Raw genomic sequence first — 27391 nt, forward strand, 5'->3', positions numbered from 1 at the left:
AGCAACCTTATAATATATACGTGTGTGCATGTGTTTGTGTGTGTGTGTGTGTGTGTGTATATATATATATATATATATATATATATATATATATATATATATATATATATATACACATACACACACACAAGTTAACCCGTGCATGATACTCATGCATTCTAGTCAAATCAAGCTACTTAAGGTGTTAAAAAGGTTCTTGTCATGCATTTGGGCCTAGCCCAGGCCTCCTCAGGGGAAGAGCGTTACTTCCCGACGCAAGCGCCCTTTTTTAACATGGTTTTGTCCACATGTCACCACCTCATCATTTTTCTCCATCATCTCATCCTTCATCTTTATCGCCACATCTATCCAGATGTCTATCCAGACACAGGGATCTCTCTCAGCGGTCCTGAGTATCACACTCCTCTCGCTCTGTCACCCCCGGCAACCACCAACCACTCCCCACTGTCACCCCCGGCAAACACCAACCACTCCCAACTGTCACTTCTCCTTCAAGAAATATTTTTTTAAAAAAAAAAAAAATCTTTATAAACACTTTTAACAATTAACAAATTAAATTAACAAATTAAAAAAACATCTTAATATACCAAATTTCAGCTCTTTCTGAGGTTTTTTTTCAACACACACTACGAATTTAGTAGGTCAGTGTATAATTCCGCCCAGCAGGTGGCGCTGCAGCTTGGTTTTTTTCCCCCACACACACACAGACTAACACACGCCACTAGGCTTTTATATTATAGATATATATATATATATATATATATATATATATATATATATATAGTGATAAAATCAGAGGCATAGGTACCACCTCCTCCTGGGGTAGATGGCGACGAACAGTAGATGTATATCACACAAGTCCAAAGGTTTCGGGTTAAAAGCCTCAGCTACTTTTATTCACCAGCTTGCAAACACAACTAAAACATAAAACAAAATCCTAGCTGTCTGGCTACTAACTAATACATTTTAGCGACGCCCTCTCTCAAGTGTTGGACCTTATGTCCAGACACACACCAAACATATCGTTGCTCACCACAGCGGAGTATCTCACGAGGTTTGAGAGAGTGATTGCATATTCTAGCTGCATTTTAACAGGCACCCGACAGATGCAACTCTCGATCAGTCTGCTTAGAGACTGGCAGACCGGAAGACCCGAACTGGGACTTACATATGGAGCCCACCCTTCTGTTTCTCCATACATAACACCAGGGACCCTTACCATGTTTTGTTACGGCAGGGAAACACCCTCTGGGAAGCTTTTGCCCCACACCTACACATTCTCCCTGGTGTTTTAACGTACACAAAGCAGAAAGTCTGGGACACATACCTCTGCCATTTAGCCACATTCAAGTGACTCTGTCACTATATATATATATATATATATATATATATATATATATATATATATATATATATATATATATATATAGAAAGATAATAAGCAAAAGGCGCTTAGTGCAGTATTAGAAAAACACCAAAATGTGTGACAATGATTTACATATATATGTGTGTACCTCATACACCATATAAATATAAAAAACATACAAATTTACGCAGCAGGCAGCTCCTCAAAAACAAGCACTCATTTGCAAGTGCTCAAATAATTCTAAAAGTACCCAGCTTTGAGGAATTGTTGGTAGCCTTATTTGGCATACTACACCATAATAGTTTTGCTCTGAGTCCATAGTGATCTGAACTTCTGGAACCATAAGGACTGGACATCAAGGAGTCTATATAGGATGTCGGGAATCTAGTTACAGATAAGCTGTTTATTATTTGTCTTTTGGTACGAGGCCAATTCACTTGTTTGCCACATTGAGAAGACTAATTGTTGGTCATTTAATACACTATGCGTGGCGCTTCTCTTTTTTTGTCTTTTATATATATATATATATATATATATATATATATATATATATTGTGACAGAGATATGGAAAACCTGCACTGTTAGGGGGCATGAGGACGACTGGGTCTGGGAAACCCTGCCTTGGGCAGTATGGGGTAAACTGTAACAGAAATAGTTGCAGAAATGTACAGTAGAAATATTCGTACATACTTATTCATAGACCGCTGATGACTGACTGTTTTCTGTTATATTTGTTTTGTGAGTGACACCACAAAAACTATTTGTGTTGCTTTTGAATCTCAAGGTTTCATTTTTAACAATGTACAAGCCTGTTTATAATATTTTGAGTATTAATACACTTATAGGTATAATCTGATATTGTATTCCTGGTAATCACTGTTACGGCTAGCGTCCCAAGCATTAACTCCAAGAACAAGCAGTAGAGGTCTTCGTCTATAGCAGTCACATTTCAAGTAGAGCAAGTTTTGCTTACAGGTACTCAGATGCTCCCAGGTCTTAACAGTAAATAGTAGGAGCTTATATTTGGCGACCGTAGTGCAGGTGGTAGAGCAAACAGGCTGTGGTCAGGGCAACAAGTAAAACAGACAAAGTCCGGTAAACTGGCAGACGTCAGGGTAACAGGCAAACAGGCAAGGTCCGGTAAACAGGCAGAGGTCAGGGCAACAAGCAATCAGGCAGAGGTCAGGGCAACAGGCAGTTATTAGGGCAACAGGCAGTGATTAGGGCAACAGGCAAGGTCCAGTAATCAGGCAGAGGTCACAATGGTGGGCAGTCAATTAGAGTAATGAGCACACTGGCACGACATGGAGCTAGTCAGTAAAAGTGTAATCTGAAGCTATAACCGGCAGGGAAGCTAAGTCCTCCCTTCCTTAAATAGTGCACCTGCCCAATCAGAAGCAAGGCTGATCTCTGCACAGATTAGCCCCAGAGGTTGATTAATTAATTAATCTAACTGCACACGTGCGGTGGCAGTAGTGAGGGAGCGTCTCAATGTCCAGGGCGTAGGAGAGCAGGCGAGCTGTCGTGATAGCTTTTGAAAAGCAAGATCCTTTTTTACAAAGATTGAAGCACTCCCTATCAACCCTCCCCTCTGGAAGCGCTTTGCTTGCATAGAGCCCCATCCAGACATCTCATCTCCAATTTTTATTCACTATTTCACCAACATGACTTGCCGTCCATAGAACCCTATAAACAACACTGGGAGGAGGATATGCACAAGTTATTTGACCCTGAACAATGGTATCATATCCGTGAGGCATCTGTCACATGTACCCGGATCAAAGAAAACTCTTACAAGCTTTATTTAGACAGTACTTGGTCCCATCCCGACTCAAAGCAATCTTCCCTTCCTTCTCCGACCACTGTTGGCGAAACTGCGGAGATCAAGTGTCTCACTCTGTCTGTCTCCCATTTGGTGGAGTTGTTCAAAAATTTAGCTCTTCTGGCGCAAGGTCAAGGAACTGATTTACCAGACTACGCATCTCTCAAAACCTTTCCTACTGCCTCCTTCCTTGGCTTGTAAGAAGCCATCAGAAGACAGTAGGAAAAACAAAAACAGGAAATACAAGATAGACAAAATAAATGGAGAAGCAAAAACAAAAGGGAGCCTGATGACAGAGTTTAGACTCTTTTGGCTATCGTCACAAGATTGGTTAGGGGTACTGTTTCCTGTGGGAATCGGTTGCACTTCTATGCATCAGCCAAAGACATCACACCAGTCCAGTGCCTTGATTTAAATAACCTCAGCTAGTTTTATTCACCAGAATCAAAATAAAACTAATTGTAAACAAAATCCTAGTCTGTCCGGCTTCTAACTAATACACAGGAACACTCTCTGTGAAGTGAAGGACCTAGTATCCCACACACACAAAATAACAGAACTTACTAGTCATATATTGCAGTGTCTAGGAAGCGTCTGAACTCCTAGCCAAGTAACGAAAGACTGGATGAACCGCCTAGCAGCCTTTTAACAACACCTCATACAGTGCAACTCCTGATTACCACCAACTTGTTAGCTGGTTGGAAAACTAGATATGGGCCTTTATAATTGGGAGCTCGCCCTTCTCTCTCCATTCATACCCCAGGGACTCTGATACTGGCTCTTCCTACAGCCAAACACACTCTTGGGAAGCTTTTTCCCCATATACAAACAATCTCCCTGGAGTTTTAAAACACATGTGACAGAAATGCAGGACATACATATCTACCATTTAGTACTTTCCCTGTGCTTCAGTCACACATGACAGCTGGTAAAGGATACACTTCACGGGTTTAAAATGCATTTCATAATCACTGAACCAGTCACAATTGCGACTAGATTCAGAACAGCACATCCGTCCATTTTTGTATTTCATTGCTAATCTGCTCCAGGGGTTATGGTTAGTTAATATAGCATACATTTACTGTGACTGACATACTATGCTGTACACACACTGACTTTTATATATGGGAAATTTTTCGCCCCCCAACTTTTTATTTGAACTATTTTTTTTCCCAAGGAACTTCCATATGCATTATACAATGTGTGCAGCATAAACCTAAAATGAAAATAGCATACTGAAGGAAACGTCTGTAGATGCTTGCTACTCCCTTAAGGCCTCATCAATGCTACTTCAGTGACTAAGCACTAGAGTTCTACAGGCAGGTTGCAAACTAGCGACCATAAAGATATGGTGAGTGAAACACTGAACCGTGTAAAGCACAGTGCTGAATAAATATTACATTACATGTGTCCCATACAGCAATACCCTGGTGTCTGGAGCCAAATGCCATTTCATTACTCACCTGATCAAATCCGGGAACGAACGAAAAAGGATGAACTTTCCTTTTTCAAAATAATTAAAAATCAGTGTTTGCAATTATAAGTGTGAACAACAAAAATATCACTGTGGCACATTTCTATTTTACTTACTGAGTGAAAAATAGGATACAACAAAATAATTCTGTTATCTATGGGATTGTGAGTGGTGATGACACTGACATAACCGATCTTCACAATGGAAGAATGAAATTATGTCAAACATACTTTGATCATAAGAGTTGCCTAGTGACAACTGTATATAAACTGCATATTTTACTTAAGCAACCTTCACATAGACGTATAAAAATTATACTTCAGCACTAGGAAAGTGAATAGCAATAGGGAGACTTTCAGACAATGCCCCCTGGGCAAAATATTCAAATAAACCTGTCCAAAAGGAGAACGGACTGCCAAATACTATCAATTCCCTGCTAAAGGATGCTAGGTAGAATCACAGGGCAGAGAAGAGTACAGGAGATGTTAAATAGATGAGCATTCAATATTCAGGAGTGAGCGCCCGAACATTTTACTGACTAGACTTCAAAATCCTTAGTGGGAACAATTAGTAAAATGTAAGTGCAAAAATAAGTGTGTTTATTCAGGTGTGTGTCTAACCATCCTGCTGCCGGAGATAGAAACTGACATGTTCCTTTCTCTTCTTATGCACAAACTACAGACAACATTTGTAAAAAAGTTCTGTGCGCTTTACAAGACAATTATTATAATTTGTAAGCATTATTAGATATACAAATATGAAATACCACTAATCTACTGCAATTGAAATACCACTATTAAGAGTGGCCTTTGGGGCAACTGATAAAAGGACAAAAATCCCTATTGCTGATGAAAATTGGTGTTTTCAAGTCGATCTGGCTTATTTTCACTCTCCGCTATAGATTAATGGATTTACTACTGGTGATTAAACCGGTGTTAGGCTTCACCGTAGAGAACTGGTGAAGTTTATTACACAGAGGAAGCCTACTTATCAAGTATCACGACAAAACTTGCCGTGTACTGTTGCAATGCCTGTTTTTGGCACCCACAGAATTTCTTTAATCTTTACATTTATTATTACACTATTCAACCTTTTATATCATTAATTTAAAAAATATATTTTTCAATCCATTCTGGTTAAACTGAATAGGGCTAAGCTCTCCCCTCCCACCCCAAAAAAAGACAAAAAAACAACAACACCGAGGGGTCAGACAGGACAGTAGATATAATATAACTTTTATATTAAATCTATCGCTAAAGTTATTTGCATAAATAGCATTTTAAAAAAGCAAAAATACACATATAAAAAGTTGTGGCTCACATTTGTGAGAAATCAGAAAATTAACTGTTAAATTGCTTGTCGTCTCAATATAAGAATTTCACTGAACTAAGAACGCCTAAGAGACTTTAATTTGCAGAAGTACTGTAACTAATGTAACAAGCCTTACAACTGACAAGGAAAACAAAAGGCCTGTTAAAATGATGCAAAAGGTGGGGTTATTTTATTCAAAAGACAATTCCATCATTGCTCACTGCAGGCAATCTTATAAAAACACTCCTTTCATTTGGATCCCATTGCACAAATGTTTGGATTACCACTGTCTAATATATTAGATAATTAATGGGTTGACTTATTTGGCTAATTCTACATGATGATTTTTTTTTTTGCAGCTGCTTTGGCAGGCAGTGTGAAGCTCTTGCAGTTATTTTAAACGAAAATGTTCATTATTAAACAGAAAAAGACATAAAGCATGAGCTCTTCTTGGCTAGGCTTCCATTTCATGCTAACTATTAATGCTTACTTGGCACATCCGGCTTGCAGAGGTACAGTGCCAATTTAGGCTCGGCACGCAAATGGAACTTGCCATATAACCAGGACTAGAAAAAATATCTCTAAACAAATCAGGAAACTAGACTTTCTATACATAAACCATTAAAGAGACTATTATCAGCAGGTCAGAAACATCGGATAGTGTTGGTAATAATATGTTAATTAGACAGGTACATTGGACACTGTTACACTCAAAAGCCCAAAAACAACACTGCACATGGAATGGAATTATTATGTATCAGACATGACAAAATAAGATTAAAGGGGATACACACCTTAATATGATGTTACTTTATTGCCTTGTATGTGCCCTCCAGCAACCTGTACTAAATACATAGCTTTATCTTTCTTCTTATTACACACCTGGATGACATAAATGATCTGAGCATCATGTACCGACAAGAACACTGTGCTCAGACTGTAGGGATTATAACTAGCTTTTGATACATACTCGTGATTGGCTCTTAATCAGAGGTGCACAACCTTTTTTTGGTCTGAGGATTTACATTGGGGGATTTTTATTTTAAAGAGCAGCTATAAAACTTAATTTGCTTAAACATAATAAATACACAGAATTCACTAGAGGATAAGAGAAAACTCTGTCAGTTATGCCATACCTTTCAACATTGTTAAAAAGTTAAAATTGTGTGATGCACCACCAGCAGGTGTGTGGTCATAACATGAGTGGGTGTGGTCACATCCCATAGAAAAGTAGCCAACTCTCTGTAGTAACACACCCCCCTCATCGCTGCAGTAACACATCCCCCCATCTCTGTAGTAACAGATCCCCCCTCATCTCTGTAGTAACACATCCCCTCTCATCTCTGTAGTAACACATCCCCTCTCATCTCTCTAGTAACACATCCCCCCTCATGTCTGTAGTAACACATCCTCCTCATCTCTGTAGTAACACATCCCCCTCATGTCTGTAGTAACACATCCCCCCTCATCTCTCTAGTAACACATCCCCCCTCATCTCTGTAGTAACACATCCCCCTCATTTCTGTAGTAACACATCCCCTCTCATCTCTGTAGTAACACATCCCCCCTCATGTCTGTAGTAACACATCCCCTCTCATCTCTGTAGTAACACATCCCCCTCATGTCTGTAGTAACACATCCCCTCTCATCTCTGTAGTAACACATCCCCCCTCATGTCTGTAGTAACACATCCTCCTCATCTCTGTAGTAACACATCCCCCTCATGTCTGTAGTAACACATCCCCTCTCATCTCTGTAGTAACACATCCCCCCTCATGTCTGTAGTAACACATCCCCTCTCATCTCTGTAGTAACACATCCCCCTCATCTCTCTAGTAACACATCCCCCTCATCTCTGTAGTAACACATCCCCCTCATCTCTGTAGTAACACATCCTCCTCATCTCTGTAGTAACACATCCCCCCTCATCTCTCTAGTAACACATCCCCCTCATCTCTGTAGTAACACATCCCCCTCATCTCTGTAGTAACACATCCCCCTCATCTCTGTAGTAACACATCCTCCTCATCTCTGTAGTAACACATCCCACTCATGTCTGTACAACACATCCCCCTCATCTCTGTAGTAACACATCCCCCTCATCTCTGTAGTAACACATCCCCCTCATGTCTGTACTAACATCTCCCCTCATCTCTTAACTAACACATCCCCTCTCATCTCTGTAACACATCCCCCTCATCTCTGTAGTAACACATCCCCCTCATCTCTGTAGTAACACATCCCCCTCATCTCTGTAGTAACACATCCCCTCTCATCTCTGTAGTAACACATCCAGCCTCATCTGTGTATTAACACATCCCCCTCATCTCTGTAGTAACACATTTCCCCCCTTATCTCTGTACTAACACATCCCCTCTCATCTCTGTAGTAACACATCCCCCTCATCTCTGTAGTAACACATCCCCCTCATCTCTGTAGTAACACATCCCCCTCATCTCTGTACTAACACATCTCCCCTCATCTCTGTACTAACACATCCCCCTCATCTCTGTAGTAACACATCCCCCCTCATCTCTGTAGTAACACACCCCCCTCATCTTTGTAGTAACACATCCCCCTCATCTCTGTAGTAACACATCCCCCTCATCTCTCTAGTAACACATCCCCCCTCATGTCTGTAGTAACACATCCTCCTCATCTCTGTAGTAACACATCCCCCTCATGTCTGTAGTAACACATCCCCTCTCATCTCTGTAGTAACACATCCCCCTCATCTCTCTAGTAACACATCCCCCTCATCTCTGTAGTAACACATCCCCCTCATCTCTGTAGTAACACATCCCACTCATGTCTGTACAACACATCCCCCTCATCTCTGTAGTAACACATCCCCCTCATCTCTGTAGTAACACATCCCCCCTCATCTCTGTAGTCACACATCCCCCCTCATCTCTGTAGTAACACATCCCCCTCATCTCTGTAGTCACACATCCCCCCTCATCTCTGTACTAACACATCTCCCCTCATCTCTTAACTAACACATCCCCTCTCATCTCTGTAACACATCCCCCTCATCTCTTAACTAACACATCCCCTCTCATCTCTGTAACACATCCCCCTCATCTCTGTAGTCACACATCCCCCCTCATCTCTGTACTAACACATCTCCCCTCATCTCTTAACTAACACATCCCCTCTCATCTCTGTAACACATCCCCCTCATCTCTGTAGTAACACATCCCCTCTCATCTCTGTAGTAACACATCCCCCTCATCTCTGTACTAACACATCTCCCCTCATCTCTGTACTAACACATCCCCCTCATCTCTGTAGTAACACATCCCCTCATCTCTGTAGTAACACATCCCCTCATCTCTGTAGTAACACATTTCCCCCCTTATCTCTGTACTAACACATCCCCTCTCATCTCTGTAGTAACACATCCCCATCTCTGTAGTAACACATCCCCCTCATCTCTGTAGTAACACATCCCCCTCATCTCTGTAGTAACACATCCCCCTCATCTCTGTACTAACACATCTCCCCTCATCTCTGTACTAACACATCCCCCTCATCTCTGTAGTAACACATCCCCTCATCTCTGTAGTAACACACCCCCCTCATCTTTGTAGTAACACATCCCCCTCATCTCTGTAGTAACACATCCCCTCTCATCTCTGTAGTAACACATCTCCCCACTAAAACATCCCCCTCATCTCTGTAGTAACACATCCTCCTCATCTCTGTAGTAACACATCCCCCTCATCTCTGTAGTAACACATCCCCCTCATCTCTGTAGTAACACATCCCCCTCATCTCTGTAGTAACACATCCCCCCTCATGTCTGTAGTAACACATCCCCCCTCATGTCTGTAGTAACACATCCCCCCTCATCTCTGTAGTAACACATCCCCCTCATCTCTGTAGTAACACATCCCCCCTCATCTCTGTAGTAACACATCCCCCCTCATCTCTGTAGTAACACATCCCCCCTCATTTCTGTAGTAACACATCCCCCCTCATTTCTGTAGTAACACATCCCCCTCATGTCTGTACTAACACATCTCCCCTCATCTCTTAACTAACACATCCCCTCTCATCTCTGTAGTAACACATCCCCCCATCTCTGTAGTAACACATCCCCTCTCATCTCTGTAGTAACACATCCAGCCTCATCTGTGTATTAACACATCCCCCCTCATCTCTGTAGTAACACATCCCCCTCCTCTCTGTAGTAACACATCCCCCTCATGTCTGTACTAACACATCTCCCCTCATCTCTTAACTAACACATCCCCTCTCATCTCTGTAGTAACACATCCGCCTCATGTCTGTAGTAACACATCCCCCCTCATCTCTGTAACACATCCCCCTCATCTCTGTAGTAATACTTCCCCCTCATCTCTGTAGTAACACATCTCTCTTCATCTCTGTACTAACATATCCCCTCCATCACCTCTGTACTAACATATCCCCTCCATCACCTCTGTAGTAACACATCCCCCCTCATCTCTGTAGTAACACTTCTCCCCATCTCTATAGTAACACATCCCCCCTCATCCCTGTAGTAACACATATCCCCTCATCCCTGTAGTAACACATCTCCCCTCATCTCTGTAGTAACACATCCCCCCTCATCTCTGTAGTAACACATCCCCCCATCTCTGTAGTAACACATCCCCCTCATCCCTGTAGTAACACATCCCCCCTCATCCCTGTAGTAACACATCCCCCCTCATCTCTGTAGTAACACATCCCCCCTCATCTCTGTAGTAACACATCCCCCCTCATCTCTGTAGTAACACATCCCCCCTCATCTCTGTAGTAACACATCCCCCCTCATCTCTGTAGTAACACATCCCCCCTCATCTCTGTAGTAACACATCCCCCCTCATCTCTGTAGTAACACATCCCCCCTCATCTCTGTAGTAACACATCCCCCTCATGTCTGTAGCAACACATCCCCCCATCTCTGCAGTAACACATCCCCCCTCATCTCTGTAGTAACACATCCCCCCTCATCTCTGTAGTAACACATCCCCCCATCCCTGTAGTAAGACATACCCCCTCATCTCTGTAGTAACACATCCCCCTCACGTCTGTAGTAACACATCTCCCCTCATCTCTGTAGTAACACATCCCCCCTCATCTCTGTAGTAACACATCCCCCCTCATCTCTGTAGTAACACATCCCCTCTCATCTCTGTAGTAACACATCCCTCCATCTCTGTAGCAACACATCCCCCTCATGTCTGTAGTAACACATCCCCCCCTCATCTCTGTAGTAACACATCCCCCCTCATCTCTGTAGTAACACATCCCCTCATCTCTGTAGTAACACATCCAGCCTCATCTGTGTACTAACACATCCCCCCTCATCTCTGTAGTAACACATCCCCCTCATGTCTGTAGTAACACATCCCCCCTCATCTCTGTAGTAACACATCCCCCTCATGTCTGTAGTAACACATCCCCCCTCATCTCTGTAGTAACACATTCCATCCATTTCCTCGGTGGTAAAACATCCCCCCTCCATTACTTGTGTAGTAACACATTTCCATCATAACCTCTATAATAACACATACACCTCACCCTGTAGTAACACATTTCTCCTCTCCTTCTTGCAGCAACATAGGATGTTGGACGGACCCAGTACTGATCCATACACTCTTTTATTTGCCATTAAGAAATGTAAAGAACTATTGAAATTTGGTAAAAGAAAAATTTGGTCAAGATATAGAATTACTAGGTTTCAGCAGCTAACTAATATATATTGAAATTATTAGAGCAAATTAAGAGTAAATTTAACTTATCTAAATTGTTGTTTTGCTGCTATTGACAATTGAGACAAACTCTATTGGTACAATTTAGTAATAATTGTGATCTGTGATGCTCCTCAAAAGCATTCATCAAAAATTAGATTTGCATAAATTAATCACTAAACTCTATGCCACACTCGCACATCAGTTCTATTTAACTAAAATTGAAATGGGAAAATAATGCAGGTTGTGTATTAGATGAAGAGTGGAAAATTATTTTGAGATGTACTAATATGGCAACTACCTGTGTTAGATTCCAACAAATTTATGTTTGTATGCCCCATAAAGTGTATTTTATCCCTGTTAAATGTTTTTTTATTAAAAATAATACACAATTCAACATGTATAAATGTGGGGATGGGTAGGGTTTTTTCTGGCATTTGATATGGGAATGTCCTAATGTGCGAATATTCTGGGATTCAGTGGAAGATGCTATACATAAAACAGGTCGTGTATTCCTAACTTAACCCAACAATGGGTCTGTTTGGCCTGCTCTTAATGGACAGTCTCTCTAAATCCAATAAAAAAAAGTTATTGCCAAAACTTGGATGGCAAGAGACCCTCATATTTTTTTAAAGTGGGTTAATCTAATCAATGAATTTGCGAGATGCGCGATTCACTTATACTGTACTAGCAGAAAATAAAATTTAAAAAAACTTTGGTCTTTCTGGATGAAATCCAGTTGCGCATTGTATTCCCGAGAGAAAAATATGGAAAACATCTCCCAGAGTGCCTCGCCAAGATGCATCTCTGCTTATATTGAGTAGTTATCCAATAAGATAGATTTGGATTTTAACCTTATATAATGGATGGTGGCTTATTAACACAATTCTATGCTATCATAAAAAACGATTTCAAGAATATTTCCAATAGAATAATATTGGTTTGTAAATGATGTCAATAGATAAAGACATAAATGTAAAACTATTTTATAAGAAGGATACTTGTACAACATTGCTAAATAATACTTACTACATTTTAAGACTGCGGTTTACCAATAATTGTCTATGTTTTCATGCTGGTTTATAATTTTAGCTTTAGAATAGTAAAATAATATGCAATGGTAGTTGTTAAATTGTATATTATTTTGGGTTCAGTGCATTATATTCTTTAGACCTTGGCCAACTACTGTAATACATAACTTGGCTCGTTCTAAAAGGTCCCTCAAGACTTGCAATACATTTTCTAGTGGAACCTGTCATTAATTACATTTACTTAATTATTTTCCCAGATACTTCTGTCCTCATTAAGGTTCATACACAGGGGCATATTACTCCTGCCTCTGCTCCATTGTATTCCATCATTTTAGCATTATGGATTATAGACTATAAATAATAACTATTTTTGTTCCGTTATTTTTTATGCAAAAAGTGTGCACCTTCAGTTTGACATTAAGAGTGAATGACCCATATACAGTCCTCATTGATCATGTTGGGAATAAAGTGCAGCAAAACTTAATTGGTCTGAAAGCAACCCCTATATCTACTGTTATCATTGTGTGTACACACATGAAATTTTATTTATCCTAAAGTTGCTAAAACAATAGAGGGGAAGCAATTTTGTTTCACCGTGAAATGCAGTAACGTTATTTTGTCGTTTTCAAATTACAATACAAAATAGAACTGAAGGTTTACTAAAATTAGCTGTAAAGTGTGGAAAATATCATACCCGTTAGATTTATTCTAGCGACAGGAGATCCCAAACGTGCGCCACTAAGCATATTAGCCGTAGAATATACATACTGTATAAAAATGATTAGAGGGAATAAATATACAAACTGGTCAGGGAACACTACAGATACAAAAATGTTGGCAGACTTCAAACTGACAAACAAACAGTTTGTTTGCTACATAAAATTAGCACAAAGCATTTACTACAACGCTGTACCTTATGAATATTGGTCATGCCTTATGAATATTAGTCATAAAATGCCTTATACTACTTTCATACTGCCGCCCCGGCAATATCCCGGGATATTGCCGGGGCACAGGGCAGTATAGATAAGAAGATTCCCGGGTCGGGCGGGTTCATACTGCACCTGCCCGACCCGGGTTTTAGAAAAAAAGAAGTGTAAAAAAATGTTTTAATAAAAAAAAATACATAACAAATGTTTACTTAACTTATTTTCAGCCAGCGGTGTCTCCGGTGCGTTGCTGGCTGTCAGGGGGACCTCTGGGTACTAAAATGACGTAATTTCTAGTCCATTAGAAATTACGTCATTTTAGTACCCAGAGGTCCCCCTGACAGCCGGCAACGCACCGGAGACACCGCTGGCTGAAAATAAGTTAAGTAAACATTTGTTATATATTTTTTATTAATTAAAATCATTTTTTTTTTTTTACAGTATGAATGGTGAGACCCGGGAATTACACGGGTTGCACCATTCATACTGCAGGCGAGCGGGGTCCAACCCGGGAATTACCCCTCGCAAAATCCCGGGTCTAAGTCCCGGGATTTTAGACCCAAGATTTTGTGGTTGGACTATTCATACTGCACCAAGACCCGGGTTTTTCAGCGTGCCTGTGCAAAAACCCGGGTTTTTGGTGCAGTATGAATGGGGTATAAGTGATGTCACTGGTTCTTAGTGAATGGATAGGTGGTATTGTCATGACTCTTGGTTGAGTCCACAAAATGGCAGCCTCCTATAGTGTGTAGTTGACAGATGTAATATTCTTGTAAACAAAATACCCTATTTAATTCTCTGCATTGTATATGTATTTGGTGCATTTTCCCCACACGCTGCTTTCTTACAATTTACCAAGACTCTAAACCTTTTACACATAGTAGGGCTGATGTAGTATGTTGTACACATATTACCTGAGTACTGCTCTCACATACTGCCCAGCACTATTACCAGACTGCATGTCAGCATTGGCTGAGGCCCTGACCCCCCTCACAACTCTAAATTAGGTTGTGCATTTTACATTTACCAACTTGCGGCACAAAATGGTTTACCGGTCTGCCGATTTTCCACCCTGTAACTGGATTTGATCTGTATGTACACGGGAATGAAAGAATCAAATCTGTTTTACACGGTTATGTAGATGCTCATAATTTTGTTTATCTCACCTGGCTTTCAAAATGTAATTTATATTAATTATTACTTCTTGGAATCATATAAGCTAGAAGCACATTTAAAATGAAATATTAGTTCATTATGTTTGTGTCAGCTTCAATCATTCAAACCTAATTCAGCTGTCGGAGGAATTCATGCCTTTGGAAACACCTTTATGAATCGTCTCGCTTGTCTCCAATAAATCTAAAGTATTTTAGTTAATGTTGCTGTTTCCTTTTAGTTGTCTTTTGTTTTAAAAACAAATCTTGTGTTTACATTCAATGTTATGTGTTTTATATTAAGACTAGAGCAGTTATTTTCTGTTTTTAACTATTTAGGAACAGTGATTGCCAGTTACTTGAGAGACTTGGGGCTAGATTTACTAAAGGGCGTGTTTGAAAAAGTGGAGATGTTGACTATAGCAACCAATCAGATTCTAGTTATTTATTTAGTGCATTCTACAAAATGACAGCTAGAGGCTGATTGGTTTCTATAGGCAACATCTTCACTTTTTCAAACCCGCAGTTTAGTAAACATACCCCTTTGGTGGTCTTCCACGGTCTTTTAGTGGCCCACAGGGTCATAATAATATAAAAAAAAAATGTTTTTTTTTATCCTTCATTTGTACTGCTTCTTGGTTTTAATAGAACCAAGGCACAAAGTAATACAAATAAAAAGTAAATCTGCTGCACACCACAAAACAACTTGGGCTAGATTTACTAAGCTGCGGGTTTGAAAGTGGGGATGTTGCCTATAGCAACCAATCAGATTCTAGCTTTCATTTATTTAGTACCTTCTACAAAATGACAGCTAGAATCTGATTGGCTGCTATAGGCAACATCCCCACTTTTTCAAACCCGCAGCTTAGTAAATCTAGCCCCTTGGCTTTGTACTGCTGCGCCAATGGATTGCCCTCCCCGCGCATTTCTAGATGAACGCCTACCTTCCGCACAACCTAGATTCATGTTGCTGCTTTTTATCTATATTTTAGGTGTCTCTTTCACCTGTACATTTTCTGAACCAATAATAAAAGTCAAAACCCTAGATAAGAGTTGCCTCTAATTTAAACATTTTTTAATTCTTTAGAGATCCGTTAAAGACATTTTTACATGACATTTTCATTGTTTAAAAGAGGAAATTGATCGGTCATCACTACTGACTTTGACGCTGCCTTTATTTATTTTCCTCTAAAAATTGAATTCAACAACTTTTTATTAAAAATCGGTTGTGTGATTCTGCCTTCTATACTATGATCATACATCAAACTAAATATCTATTTAAAATGCCAATTGTATTTCTTTCCCATGAAACTAGAATCTTTTTCAGCTATGTGTTTTATTTCTTTCCTCTCATTCTCTACATATTACAATACACTGAGGCGAGACAGATGGAACGTACAGCTGATCTACAAAATGTATCGTATTATGGGATGTTTGATTGATATGCAGAAAATATATATATATTAGTTATATTCACGCAGTTGAATGAAGAGGTTGCTCTTTCTTCTTGAAAGTGTAGTACATGGATCAGTTCATCCATCGAGCTAGTAATATATAGCACTAGAAAGTGCGATCCTTTATTCATTTTTATAAAGCCTGTTTACTTCACATCTCCACTGGCCATGTTATATAGATGAGGAATGTTAGTGTAATATGCAATAAATATTAATGTTGCCATTCCAGAAAATGCTGATAAGATTTATTCTAGGTGACACAAGGTTCCAGCGAAATTTCACAGCCTCTTTCCCCAATCCTTAAACCTATGCTGGGGAACAAGTGGAGAGGTAGGTACAGGCAGCACGGTGGCTTAGTAGTTAGCACTTCTGCCTCACAGCACTGGATTCATGAGTTTGATTCCTGACCATGGCCTTAACTGTGTGGAGTTTATATGTTCTCCCAGTGTTTGCGTCGGTTTCCTCCAGATGCTCCGGTTTCCTCCCATATGCCAAATAAATACTAGTAGGTTAATTGGCTGCTAATAAATTGACCTTAGTCTCTCTCAGTTTGTGTTTGTGTATTTTAGATTGTAAGCTCCAATGGGGAAGGGACAGATGTGAGTGAGATCTGTACAGCGCTGAAGAATTAGTGGCGCTATATAATTAGCGGATGATGATTATCAATCTATGGTGGAGTTGTCCTATGATAGGCCAAGTCTAGACAAATACCATAGACCTGATAGAACAAATAATCAATATACGAACATCTAGTGATTATTTACAGGATGCCGTAAACAGTTGCATCTGGTACGTTTTTTTCCTATGGAACACAGTGTTCTCCACAGCACCTATTTCCCGGGTGCTCCACCCAGCTGCTTTTACTTGTTACCCGGCTCTTGGAGCCCAACAGAGTCCTATTATAATAGAATAGACCATTGTTTCTCATATTATAACAGGCATTATGTGAGCGCTGCAGCCAGCTTTATGTGTTGGACCACTGACCACCAGTCATGGCAGGTGTGGGAAATACCCTCTAACATTTTCCATTATTATTGAACGTATTACAACTGCCCCCCCACCCAGCTACTTTATAATGCCACCCGCCTGGTAAAGTTTTCTTGTAGAACACTGGAACACATTTCTGGTTTCTTGGACATATCCTCAGTTCCGTATATTATATTATTATCTTTTATAGAAGTTTCTTACTGTCGGCTATTACACTCTATCCCGTTACGCCGCTTTTGCTCAACACTTCATTACACATTTTTGCCATTTAACAAACTACACATAAGGGCTTAGAAAAAATTATATCTATGGAATATGATGACAGGGTTCATTTAAATATTTTTTCCTGCTCTATACTGTTACATAGAGATGATTTGAACCAACATGAAAGAATAAGTAACCCACCTAATAGAGCAGTCATGTTCTGAAAGATCCGGAGCAGCTCTGGGGTGACAGATATACAGTTTTCCAGTGTCACTAACCTAGAAATAATAGTAAATAGGAGATCATTTCAACATTGTGTATTTACATGTACACACATATATGCAGAGGGGGTATAACATTTTCACTCCCTTTGGCATTTTTCACATTTCATAAAAATCAAATTGGATTTATTTAGAAATTTTCAAAACTAATCAAAATAAAATGCTCTGTGATCTGAGTAATATTGCTCATACCCATCAGGAAGAATGGGGATTGAAGGTGGATGACAATTTTGAAATTATTCTACAGATTCTTGATGGGTTTAAGAACTATTGCTGTCCCATGGACAGTTTCTCCAACCTCACTAATCTCCCATGAAAAACTGTAACTCTTAGAGCTGCCATATACCTCTTGTTGGCCTACCCAACAAGTGAGTTTCTTGTTGTGGAGGATGGCCTGTTCTAGACCTATTTATTATTTATAAAACCATATTATCTTTTTTTCTTTATGATGGACTTGATAGTGTTCTTGGGGATATTGAAGCTCTTTAAAGTCTTCTTATCGCTTTCCCCTAATTGATATTCTTTGATCTTCCTGATGAAGCCACTCTTTGGAAATGCACTGAGCAATTGTAGGACTCTCAGACAGGAGAATTTGATTGAAATCATTTAAAACACTTTAATTGTAACACAATCAATTAATAATGTGCCCTCTGAGGACAACTGATCCCTCCAGAGATTATTTAGGTGTCTCTTAGCAAAAGATGTACACACACTTATGTATTCGATAATTGTGTATGTTCTTCTTTTATTTGTAATTATTTGAGAAAATAACATTACTTATTTATTTATTTTTTATATGGATGCAAATGGCTAAAAGAAAGTAAGTAGCCATAGCCATAGCAGGGTTTGCCCAAAATGCCCTTCTGAATCTATAGGGCATATTCAATTCCGATCCCGATTCGCGGGATCGTGCCGGAACGGCCGCGAACCTAATCCGCAGTACCGCAATAACGTGGATTTTCATTCGCAGCCCTTAGGACTGCGTACGAAAATCCGCGTTTTTGCGGTACCGTATTACTGGCAGTACTGCGCATTTTCCGCGGTAACGCACGGATCGGAATTGAATATGCCCCATATATCCGGTCGCTTCCAGAAGGGCCTATACATTGACTAAGCAGAGATGTTTATCTTCCATGCTTTTGGACATACATATCTGTATAAATGGTGAGTTCTGGTATTACATATATATATATATATATATATATATATATATATATGTATGTATATATATACACACACACACACACACACACATTCTGTGTGTATTGCAAGCATTCAAATGATAACTTGACCACATCAATCCCAATGACCCAAGACTGTATGTAGCAGGAATGTTCAGGTTATGATAAAGAGTACATAATGCTTCATAGGAGCATAACTCTTACACAAGGCATTAACTGTATGTAACTGTGTGTTGTTTAAGTGAAAATAAAATAAGAATACATAGAAGATTATATTACCAGAATAATTATTATTTCTGTTGTGGATTGGTAATATATGTACAACAGGGAGATCAGGACATACATAAAACAGGTATATACCGGATAAGCCATCACCTGCATTGTATTTCTAAATAATTATAGTGAGTGCCGATATTACTCAGTAAATGGTTTGTTAAAGGCGAATGATAAAATTGTACTTTGGTATCCACAGCAGAACACTGACATTTGCAGGCATATTTCTGCTGCTACAGTGCGTAAACATGATTTAACTGAGAAAGCGTCCCATTCAGCACACTTTCCTTCCGACCATCCATAATGAGGGAGGCATCAGTCAAACAAGACCTCTGTTCAAACAATCTTTTAGATGTCAGTAAACCCTGGGCCCTGTAACTGAATGAAAAGATTAACTCTGTGTGATGTCATCTCTCAAGTGACGGCAGATATGAAATAATGTACAAAAGAAACCGCCAAAGTATTTCTTTAAAACAAGTAAAGCACAGCGGACAAAAAGAAATCGTGTTTGCAAGTCACAGCATTCTTTCTTTCTAATCCTGTATCGTCTTACAGCTGTATTTTATTTTATATGTAAAAAAATATCTATTACGAAATCGATAACAAAAAGCATCAAGGAGCCCAGCGGCAAGAGAAGCTATAGAAGACTCTTTTTTTTTACCGATAGTCCTACAGGTAATGTTTGAGATATTAGAGTCTGGGCACATAGGAAGAGAACACTTGCTTTATGAAAATTCTTTCCAGTCAGATAAACAGTATCCCACACATCACTGCCAGCGGCTGATACAATAAACATGCTTGTGCTGCCCTCATCAGCTTCCGGTCAGTAGTGTTTTGTATAAAAGTCATCACATGTTAATATAAAAACACAAATGGTCGTAGCTTCATACTGAGTTTACAAAATACACATCCATTTTTTTAAGTGCCCTCTGTAGAGAGTGGATATTTCAGCTTGTCAGTGCTTAGGTTACAAAAAAGAAGAAATGGGACTGAAAAACATATAACATATGTTGGGAGGAAATGAAAGATATATATTTAAATATTAAAGACTATAGGGACAAAAGAATTGCCAGAACGGAGTCCCTGTGCAGTCCAGCACAAATTGGATAAAACTATAAACCTAAGAGAGACCTGGGCAACATCTCTGAATATCAATGCAGTGCTCCCTCTCTGTGCAGTGCTCCCTCTCTGTGCAGTGTTATCTCAATGCAATGCTCCCTTTGTGCAATGTTCCCTCTTTAAAGCATGTAAGCAAGAATGGGGATGGAACATATTGGTGTCAATGACCCCATACCTACTTACTTTTGCTGTATAACAGCTCTATTTGCTGCACTATTTATTTGTGTTCAATGCAGGAGAACGCAAGGGAGTCAAAAGAGAGTCCCAGTTCCTGACTGCAAGTGCTGGGGACCACATCATGTCAAAATTGCGATTAACATGTGGTGTCACTGACGTTTTCACTAGGCCTGCGTTTAACAAGCCTTACATTGCTTGCTTAAAACACAGGCTCAAACTGCCAATATAATGAAAGTAGAATTATGAGGAGCAAAATATACACTATATGGACAAAAGTATTTGGCCACACCTATCAATTATTAAATTGAGGCAAAATCAAGCACCTAGCCATACAGTCTCCATTTGCAAACATTTGTGATACAATATGGGTCATTCTGAAGATCAGTGATTTCAAGCTTGGTACTGTGATAGGAAGTCACCTTTGCAATAAGACGGTTTGTGAAATTTAATCTCTGCTGGATATTCCACGGTCAACTGTAAGTTATATTTATAGAAAGTGAAAGCGTTTAGGAACAACAGCAACTCAGCCATGAAGTGGAAGACCACGTGATATCACAGAGCGGGGTCAACGACTGCTAAGGCGCATGGTGCGTAAAAGTCGCCAAAGCTCTGCTGATTCCATAGCTGAAGATTTCCGAACTGCCACTGGCATTAATGTAAGCACAAAAACTGTGCTGCGGGAGCTTAATGTAATGAGTTTCCATGGCCGAGCAGCTGCATGCAAGCCTCACATCACCAAGACCAATGCCAGGCGTCGGATGGAGTGGTGTAAAGCACACCGACACTACACTGTGGAGTGACGAATCACGCTTTTCTGTGTGGCAGTCAAATGGGCGAGTCTGGGTTTGGCAATCTTAATGCTTCAGCATACCAAGTCATTTTGGACAATGCTATGCTACCAACTTTGTAGCAACAGTTTGGGGAAGGCCCTTTTATATTCTAACATGACTGTGCCCCAGTGCACAAAGCAAGGACTACAAAGACATGGTTTGATGAGTTTGGTGAACTGGAATGGAGATTGTGAACCAGACCTTCTCGTTCAACATTGTGCCTGACCTCATAAATGCTCTACAGGACGAATAGGCACAAATTCCACAGAAACACTCCAACATCTTGCAGAAAGCCTTCCAAGAAGAGTGGAAGCTTTTACCACTGCAAAAGAGTGACCAACTCCATATTAAAGTATATGTATTTGAATACAACCATTACAGTCACTGTTGGTGTAATGGTCAAGTGTCCGAATACTTTTGTACATATAGGGCTAGATTTACTAAACTGCGGGTTTGAAAAAGTGGGGATGTTGCCTATAGCAACCAATCAGATTCTAGCTGTCATTTTGTAGCATGTACTAAATAAATGAAAGCTAGAATCTGATTGGTTGCTATAGGCAACATCCCCACTTTTTCAAACCCGCAGCTTAGTAAATCCAGGCTATAGTGTATAATGGAACGAATACATTTTAATGTACTTTTCTGCAGAGAATACACACAGTGTTAAGCAAGGGAATTATAAATTGTGCATTACAAAATGGGGGTACTGTAACTGTTCCTATTCCCAAATAATTTAAAATAATTTTATGTATAACCAATATATAGCCCACATACTGAAAGGGGTAAAATTATTCAGGGGTATTTATGAAAACTGGTGGACAGCTAAAAAATAAGATGCTGTTACTCATAGAAACCAGAATGCCACTTTTCTAGCACAGTTTTTGAAAATTAAACAAAACATATGGCCAACATCATGTTTTGCCTGTGCATCAGTTGTCATAAAAGTCCCACAAGGTGGTTCTGTGATCTAATAATAGAAAATGAAATATTATCGAACTTCGTCCATTACAATTAACAAAAGGCATAACTTTAATCACATTAAAATCTGGCCCTTCACCATACAGATCCAAAATATATGGCCTCCTGTGCCAAATGAGTTGGACGCATCTTCTCAAGTCATTAAAATTACAGATTGCCAGTAGTGGAATGAAAAGAAGGTACATTTATTCTGAGAGCAGGGAATGACAGAAGAATACGTATAGTCAATATACACATATCATTTGATAACTATTGATTGTTTTGTCTATGGACTATATATTTAGTATAAACGAATATTGCTTCATAGCTTGATTTGTCCATTAATCAGTCTCCTGGCATCTCCTAACACACAATCAGATTATCAGGAAAGTAAAATACAGATTTGACATGAAATAAAGGAGCTTAGACAATTCGAGTTGCCGTTTATAACATAATACCAGGCAGCAATTGTTTTATTTTGTGCTAAAGTATTGTAATTGTAACTGATAAACTGTATAAGCAAAATACAAAATACACTAATGCACAAACTATTCTGCATTCTTGAACTCTGCTTTCATCAACAGGGAACTGACATAAACATTTATAACCCAGGTTCCCAAAGATTAGGGAAAGACGTCATGCTCTTTATGAAGTTAGAAGCTAAGGAACATCAGTTCTTGTTTGATGGGTAGTGACTGATACAGGCGTCTTATACATAATACAAGAAATCAGATCTCTGCTAATGATAATCACAACAATACTTCAGGGTAATTATTTACATACTGAAAGCTATTTGACAGAAATCAAATTAAGATCCTGCACTAACATTTGTCACAACAGAATCATTCCATCAACTAAATGGGAGGAATACCAAGTCCGGAAAGTGGTCGCATAACTCACAGAGGGAAAATGACACTTCACCAGCTATGATACTTTTGTACTAAAGAAAATGAAATATGGATCCCTTGAGGGGCACAAAATGACAGTAAATTACATATGAAGTGTCACAGGTTTAATATCCCAGCTCTGATTCCAGGTTTTGGGACACTCAGACACCCAAACAATGGGGAGATTAGATGGTTGAATTATCAGGAAGCTTATTTGATACAGAAGCTGGGTACGTTCGTACCTAGAGGACTAAATTAGGACCCTAATCTGACTGCTTTTATTTAATATACATCATACTGTGTTCTCTATTTCTAGTATGTTATCGCTATGGTAATGCTTCTCTTATTTTCCACTTTCTCTTTTTTGAGCGCAGTTGGATGAAATTGTGCAAAACTGTAAAGGGTTTCCTAGCTGTTCTACAGAAATGGTAACTTACATGTGTTTAGGTTAGTGGGTCTTTAAATAAGGAATTTAAGTTAAAATTAGAAAGTTTATAACATGTTCCTACTGTGTACTGTGACCGCGTTGAGTGCAGTTATTACGCCCTATGCAGAGTTAACTTGTCACGCTTTTACTATGTGCCAACAAAGAAACACACCTACAGTTATGACTGATCATATTCCTATTTATTTTATTAAAGAGGATCCCTGCATCTGCCAACCCGGACCGAAAATAAGCACCCACATACAGGCAAAAAGACATGTCGTACAACCTACAGCAGCTTGCATGTTCTGTTGCTGTTCTTATCACCAATTATTCACTGATGGAACGAGCATCAGCAGGTCTGAATAAATAATAATTCCACACAGGCAAATCAATCAGTAAGAGAAAGATTAACCAGCATTCAGAGACAATAATGATGGCTGTAATTTGTGACCACTGTAGTAGAATCACATTGATATTTAAACTACCTTACCATAACTCTAGACCGTCTTCCAGAAGGTAGATATGTGGTGGCTGCGAGACGTCTGTACTCAGCTGAATTACGGGAAGCAGGAATGGATAAACATTCTGGCTGTCTCCACCTAGGCCCTGTTAAAAAAAAATCAAATAAACAATATCAAACAACTCCCCAGTGTTAGAAAACTATATAATTTACAAGTAGATGCTTTAATTCCGGACAGAACATGTTCCCAGAAATGTACATTTTTCTCATGTATTACATAATAGTTTATGCTCTATGCTTCTGTCCAGTCATTCCCCCCCCGTCACCGATTACCCACCAGGCAGATTCCCCTGACTTTCAATCTTTACCTCTGTAATAGGTATAGAGACATTAACACAAGTCTATGGTCCAAGGTTAAACTGAGCAAATTAATTGACACATTTGTCTTCTAGAGCTTGCCAAGTACATTTTTTCTTTACAGTTCATGAGCTTCAAGGATTAATTTGCTCCTATTTGCTTTAATACATACAAGCATAAATGTAACAGCCCTACGCTTGGGTTTAAAACAATACACAGTGCATATTAAACAACATGATGGTAAACCAATAAAAAATGAAACCCAATGGTGTACATATAAGATCTTGGGACTAATAACTGATAATGAGTTGTAGAAGTGGGACTGTCTATAAGTCCCATATTATGCATCAATCACCATCAGAATGTTTCAATAAAGTGTCTAAAGCAGTGGTTCCCAAACTTTTGCAGTACTCGGCACCCTTAGAGTCTCCATCATTTTTTCAAGGCACCCCTCCAAAATAATTACTGAGAAGTCCTATTTTATAAGTAGTTGGGTGAAAAAATTGTAATAAGGAATTTAGGTCAGGACAGAAATGCTTATTTAGTTGTATGCAAAAATAATACACATAAATCCAAGGGAAAGGAATATTTTTATATTTTTTTTTTCAATTATATTTCTGTCAAAGAATAATTTACAGCTAACCCACACCGTGCCCTCCTTCATGTCCACACACTCTGTGCCCTCCTTAATCTCCACACACTCTGTGCCCTCCTTAATCTTCACACACTCTGTGCTCTGCATCCACTCACTCTGTCCCCTCTCACTCTGCCCCTTCTGCATCCACTCACTGTGCCCCCTCTGCATCCTCTCACTCTGCCCCCTCTGCATCCTCTCACTCTGCCCCCTCTGCATCCTCTCATTCTGCCCCCTCTGCATCCAGTCACTCTGTCCCCTCTGCATCCAGTCACTCTGCATCCAGTTACTGTGCCCCCTCTGCATCCAGTCACTGTGCCCCCTCTGCATCCAGTCACTGTGCCCCCTCTGCAAAAAAAAAAAAAACAACTTGCCAATTTGGCGGCCCCGGGACCCAGCATTCTCCTTTCTTCCGCACTTGTCAATGAATGTCGGGCACATTCAGTGAGAAGCGAGGAGGAGGATGCTGGGTCCCGGGCACTGCCGGATTGGTAAGTTGTTTTTTTTTTTTTTTATGTTTTTTTCTCTTGCTGGCCACGGCACCCCTGTGACAGCGCCGTGGCACCCCTGGGAGCCTCGGCGCACACTTTGGGAACCGCTGGTCTAAAGTATTTTCAGGGATTTCAAGCATAGAAAGTGCTAATACTACAAGAACTTTTGTTCATTAAAATATCAAAACTACAAGTTAGAAATATGTACCTTTTAGATGGATAAGAAAGACCCATTTTAGTTCCAACTTTGTACCAGATTTTTCCCTTGGGGAAAAAAGTCTAGTAGTCTTCAAATTAAAATTTGACTTTTTGTCGAATTGTTTAGTTTGGACACAGACCAGTGTTTTCATGTTTTGTTCTCACTTTTACATTTTTGTAAAATAAAGATACAATAAAAAAAACAAAGATAAACTGCATATATCACATGAGGGGACAAAAAGAAAGGGTGGCAAAAGTGTTACAAACCGCGGCTCCACTGCTGGCCGCCACGGCTCACTTCCTGGTGCCTCTGTCATCCCGGCCATCACCATGACGTCACTTCCTCCCTCTATGTGCCGGTTGCCTAGGCAAAAACCGGGATGCTTAGTTCCCCCTGCCACTGCGCCCGGCCAGCTGTTAGACAGCTGGCTGGGCGCATGCGCGCAGGGGTGTGTGAGCACAGCCTCCTATGGCTGATAGCGGAAGGTGCTCGCTGGGCACTCTGCTGGGTGATAGGTTGTCCTCACTCTTTAAAGCAGTGAGGACTGAGCCTCACTGTCAGCTGTAGCTTCCTGTTTGCTGTGGCTTCCTGCTCCCTTCTCCTGCTCTTGTGTATTCTGATTGATTCTTCGTGTATGACCCCTGGCTTGCTTATTGGACTTTGTTGGATTGCATGTGACCCTGACCTCTTCCTGTTTTCTGGATACGTTGCCTTCTGCCGCCCCTGACCCTTGCCTGGACTTCAATCTGCTGCCTGCTATTGCCCCTCTGACCTTGGCCTGTTTACTGTCCTCCGCTACTACCTACTATCTGTTCTACAAGTTCATGGTGTTTTCTGTCAGCCATAACAAGACCAATTATAATTCCCACACTTATATCACTCTTAGGAGTCATGGGGGTAAATTTATCAAGCTGCGGGTATGAAAAAGGTGGAGATGTTGCCTATAGCAACCAATCAGATTCTAGCTGTCATTTATTTAGTACATTCTACAAAATGACAGCTAGAATCTGATTGGTTGCTATAGGCAACATCTCCACTTTTTCAAACCCACAGTTTGATAAATTTACCCCATGGAGACTTGTTATGTGATGTAAGAACGGCTGCCAAACCAACTGTGTGACTATTCCATCACCTCTGTCTTATAGGGCCGCTGTACTACGACTATGGTTGGTGACCCTAGACTTGGCTCTTATTTAGACTTTACTGGTCAGTGATTTACGTGTTATTTAAAATCTCCACCAGACAGGGCTTGTTTGGTAAAACATTTCACAGATGACACATCAGAATAGAACAGATTAGACATTTATGATCATCACTGTTTTCATACAGTAGATTTAGAGATGCCCTTTCAGGTCAATTAATTACCTTTTTCCAACAATAACAGTATAAAAAATAAAAGATAATGTAAATATTATTGAAGTAAACCTAATTTTTCAGGTCACCCTAGAATTGGATCTACACAGAACATCATGATGATGAGCGGCTGGGTGCATGAAGATTCACAAGCTGACCAGGGCTCACTTATGTCTTTAGTTTCCCCAGGAAAACCAGGCACATAAGTGTTGATAAAACAATAACTCCACCCACTTTTTTCAGCAATTAACTCTCCATGACTAGTAAAATCACAGGCACGAGAGGTCCTCACCTCTAGTCTTCTCATACCTT

At 39.9% G+C, this 27391-nt stretch overlaps 1 protein-coding gene across 2 annotated transcripts in view; it reads right to left on the bottom strand.

Moving 5' to 3' along the window:
- IPO11 (importin 11) overlaps positions 1-27391 on the bottom strand; it is a 336682-nt gene that overhangs the window by 179976 nt on the left and 129315 nt on the right. For both annotated transcript variants that reach the window (XM_075182983.1, XM_075182973.1), the window contains exons 21-22: positions 24076-24191; positions 17655-17731 (exon numbers count right to left, since the gene is read on the bottom strand). In XM_075182983.1, the coding sequence (XP_075039084.1) occupies positions 17655-17731; positions 24076-24191 (193 nt within the window). The remainder of the gene's footprint in view (positions 1-17654; positions 17732-24075; positions 24192-27391) is intronic.

This window comes from Mixophyes fleayi, chromosome 1, assembly GCF_038048845.1.
Source record: "Mixophyes fleayi isolate aMixFle1 chromosome 1, aMixFle1.hap1, whole genome shotgun sequence".
Lineage (NCBI taxonomy): Eukaryota > Metazoa > Chordata > Amphibia > Anura > Limnodynastidae > Mixophyes > Mixophyes fleayi.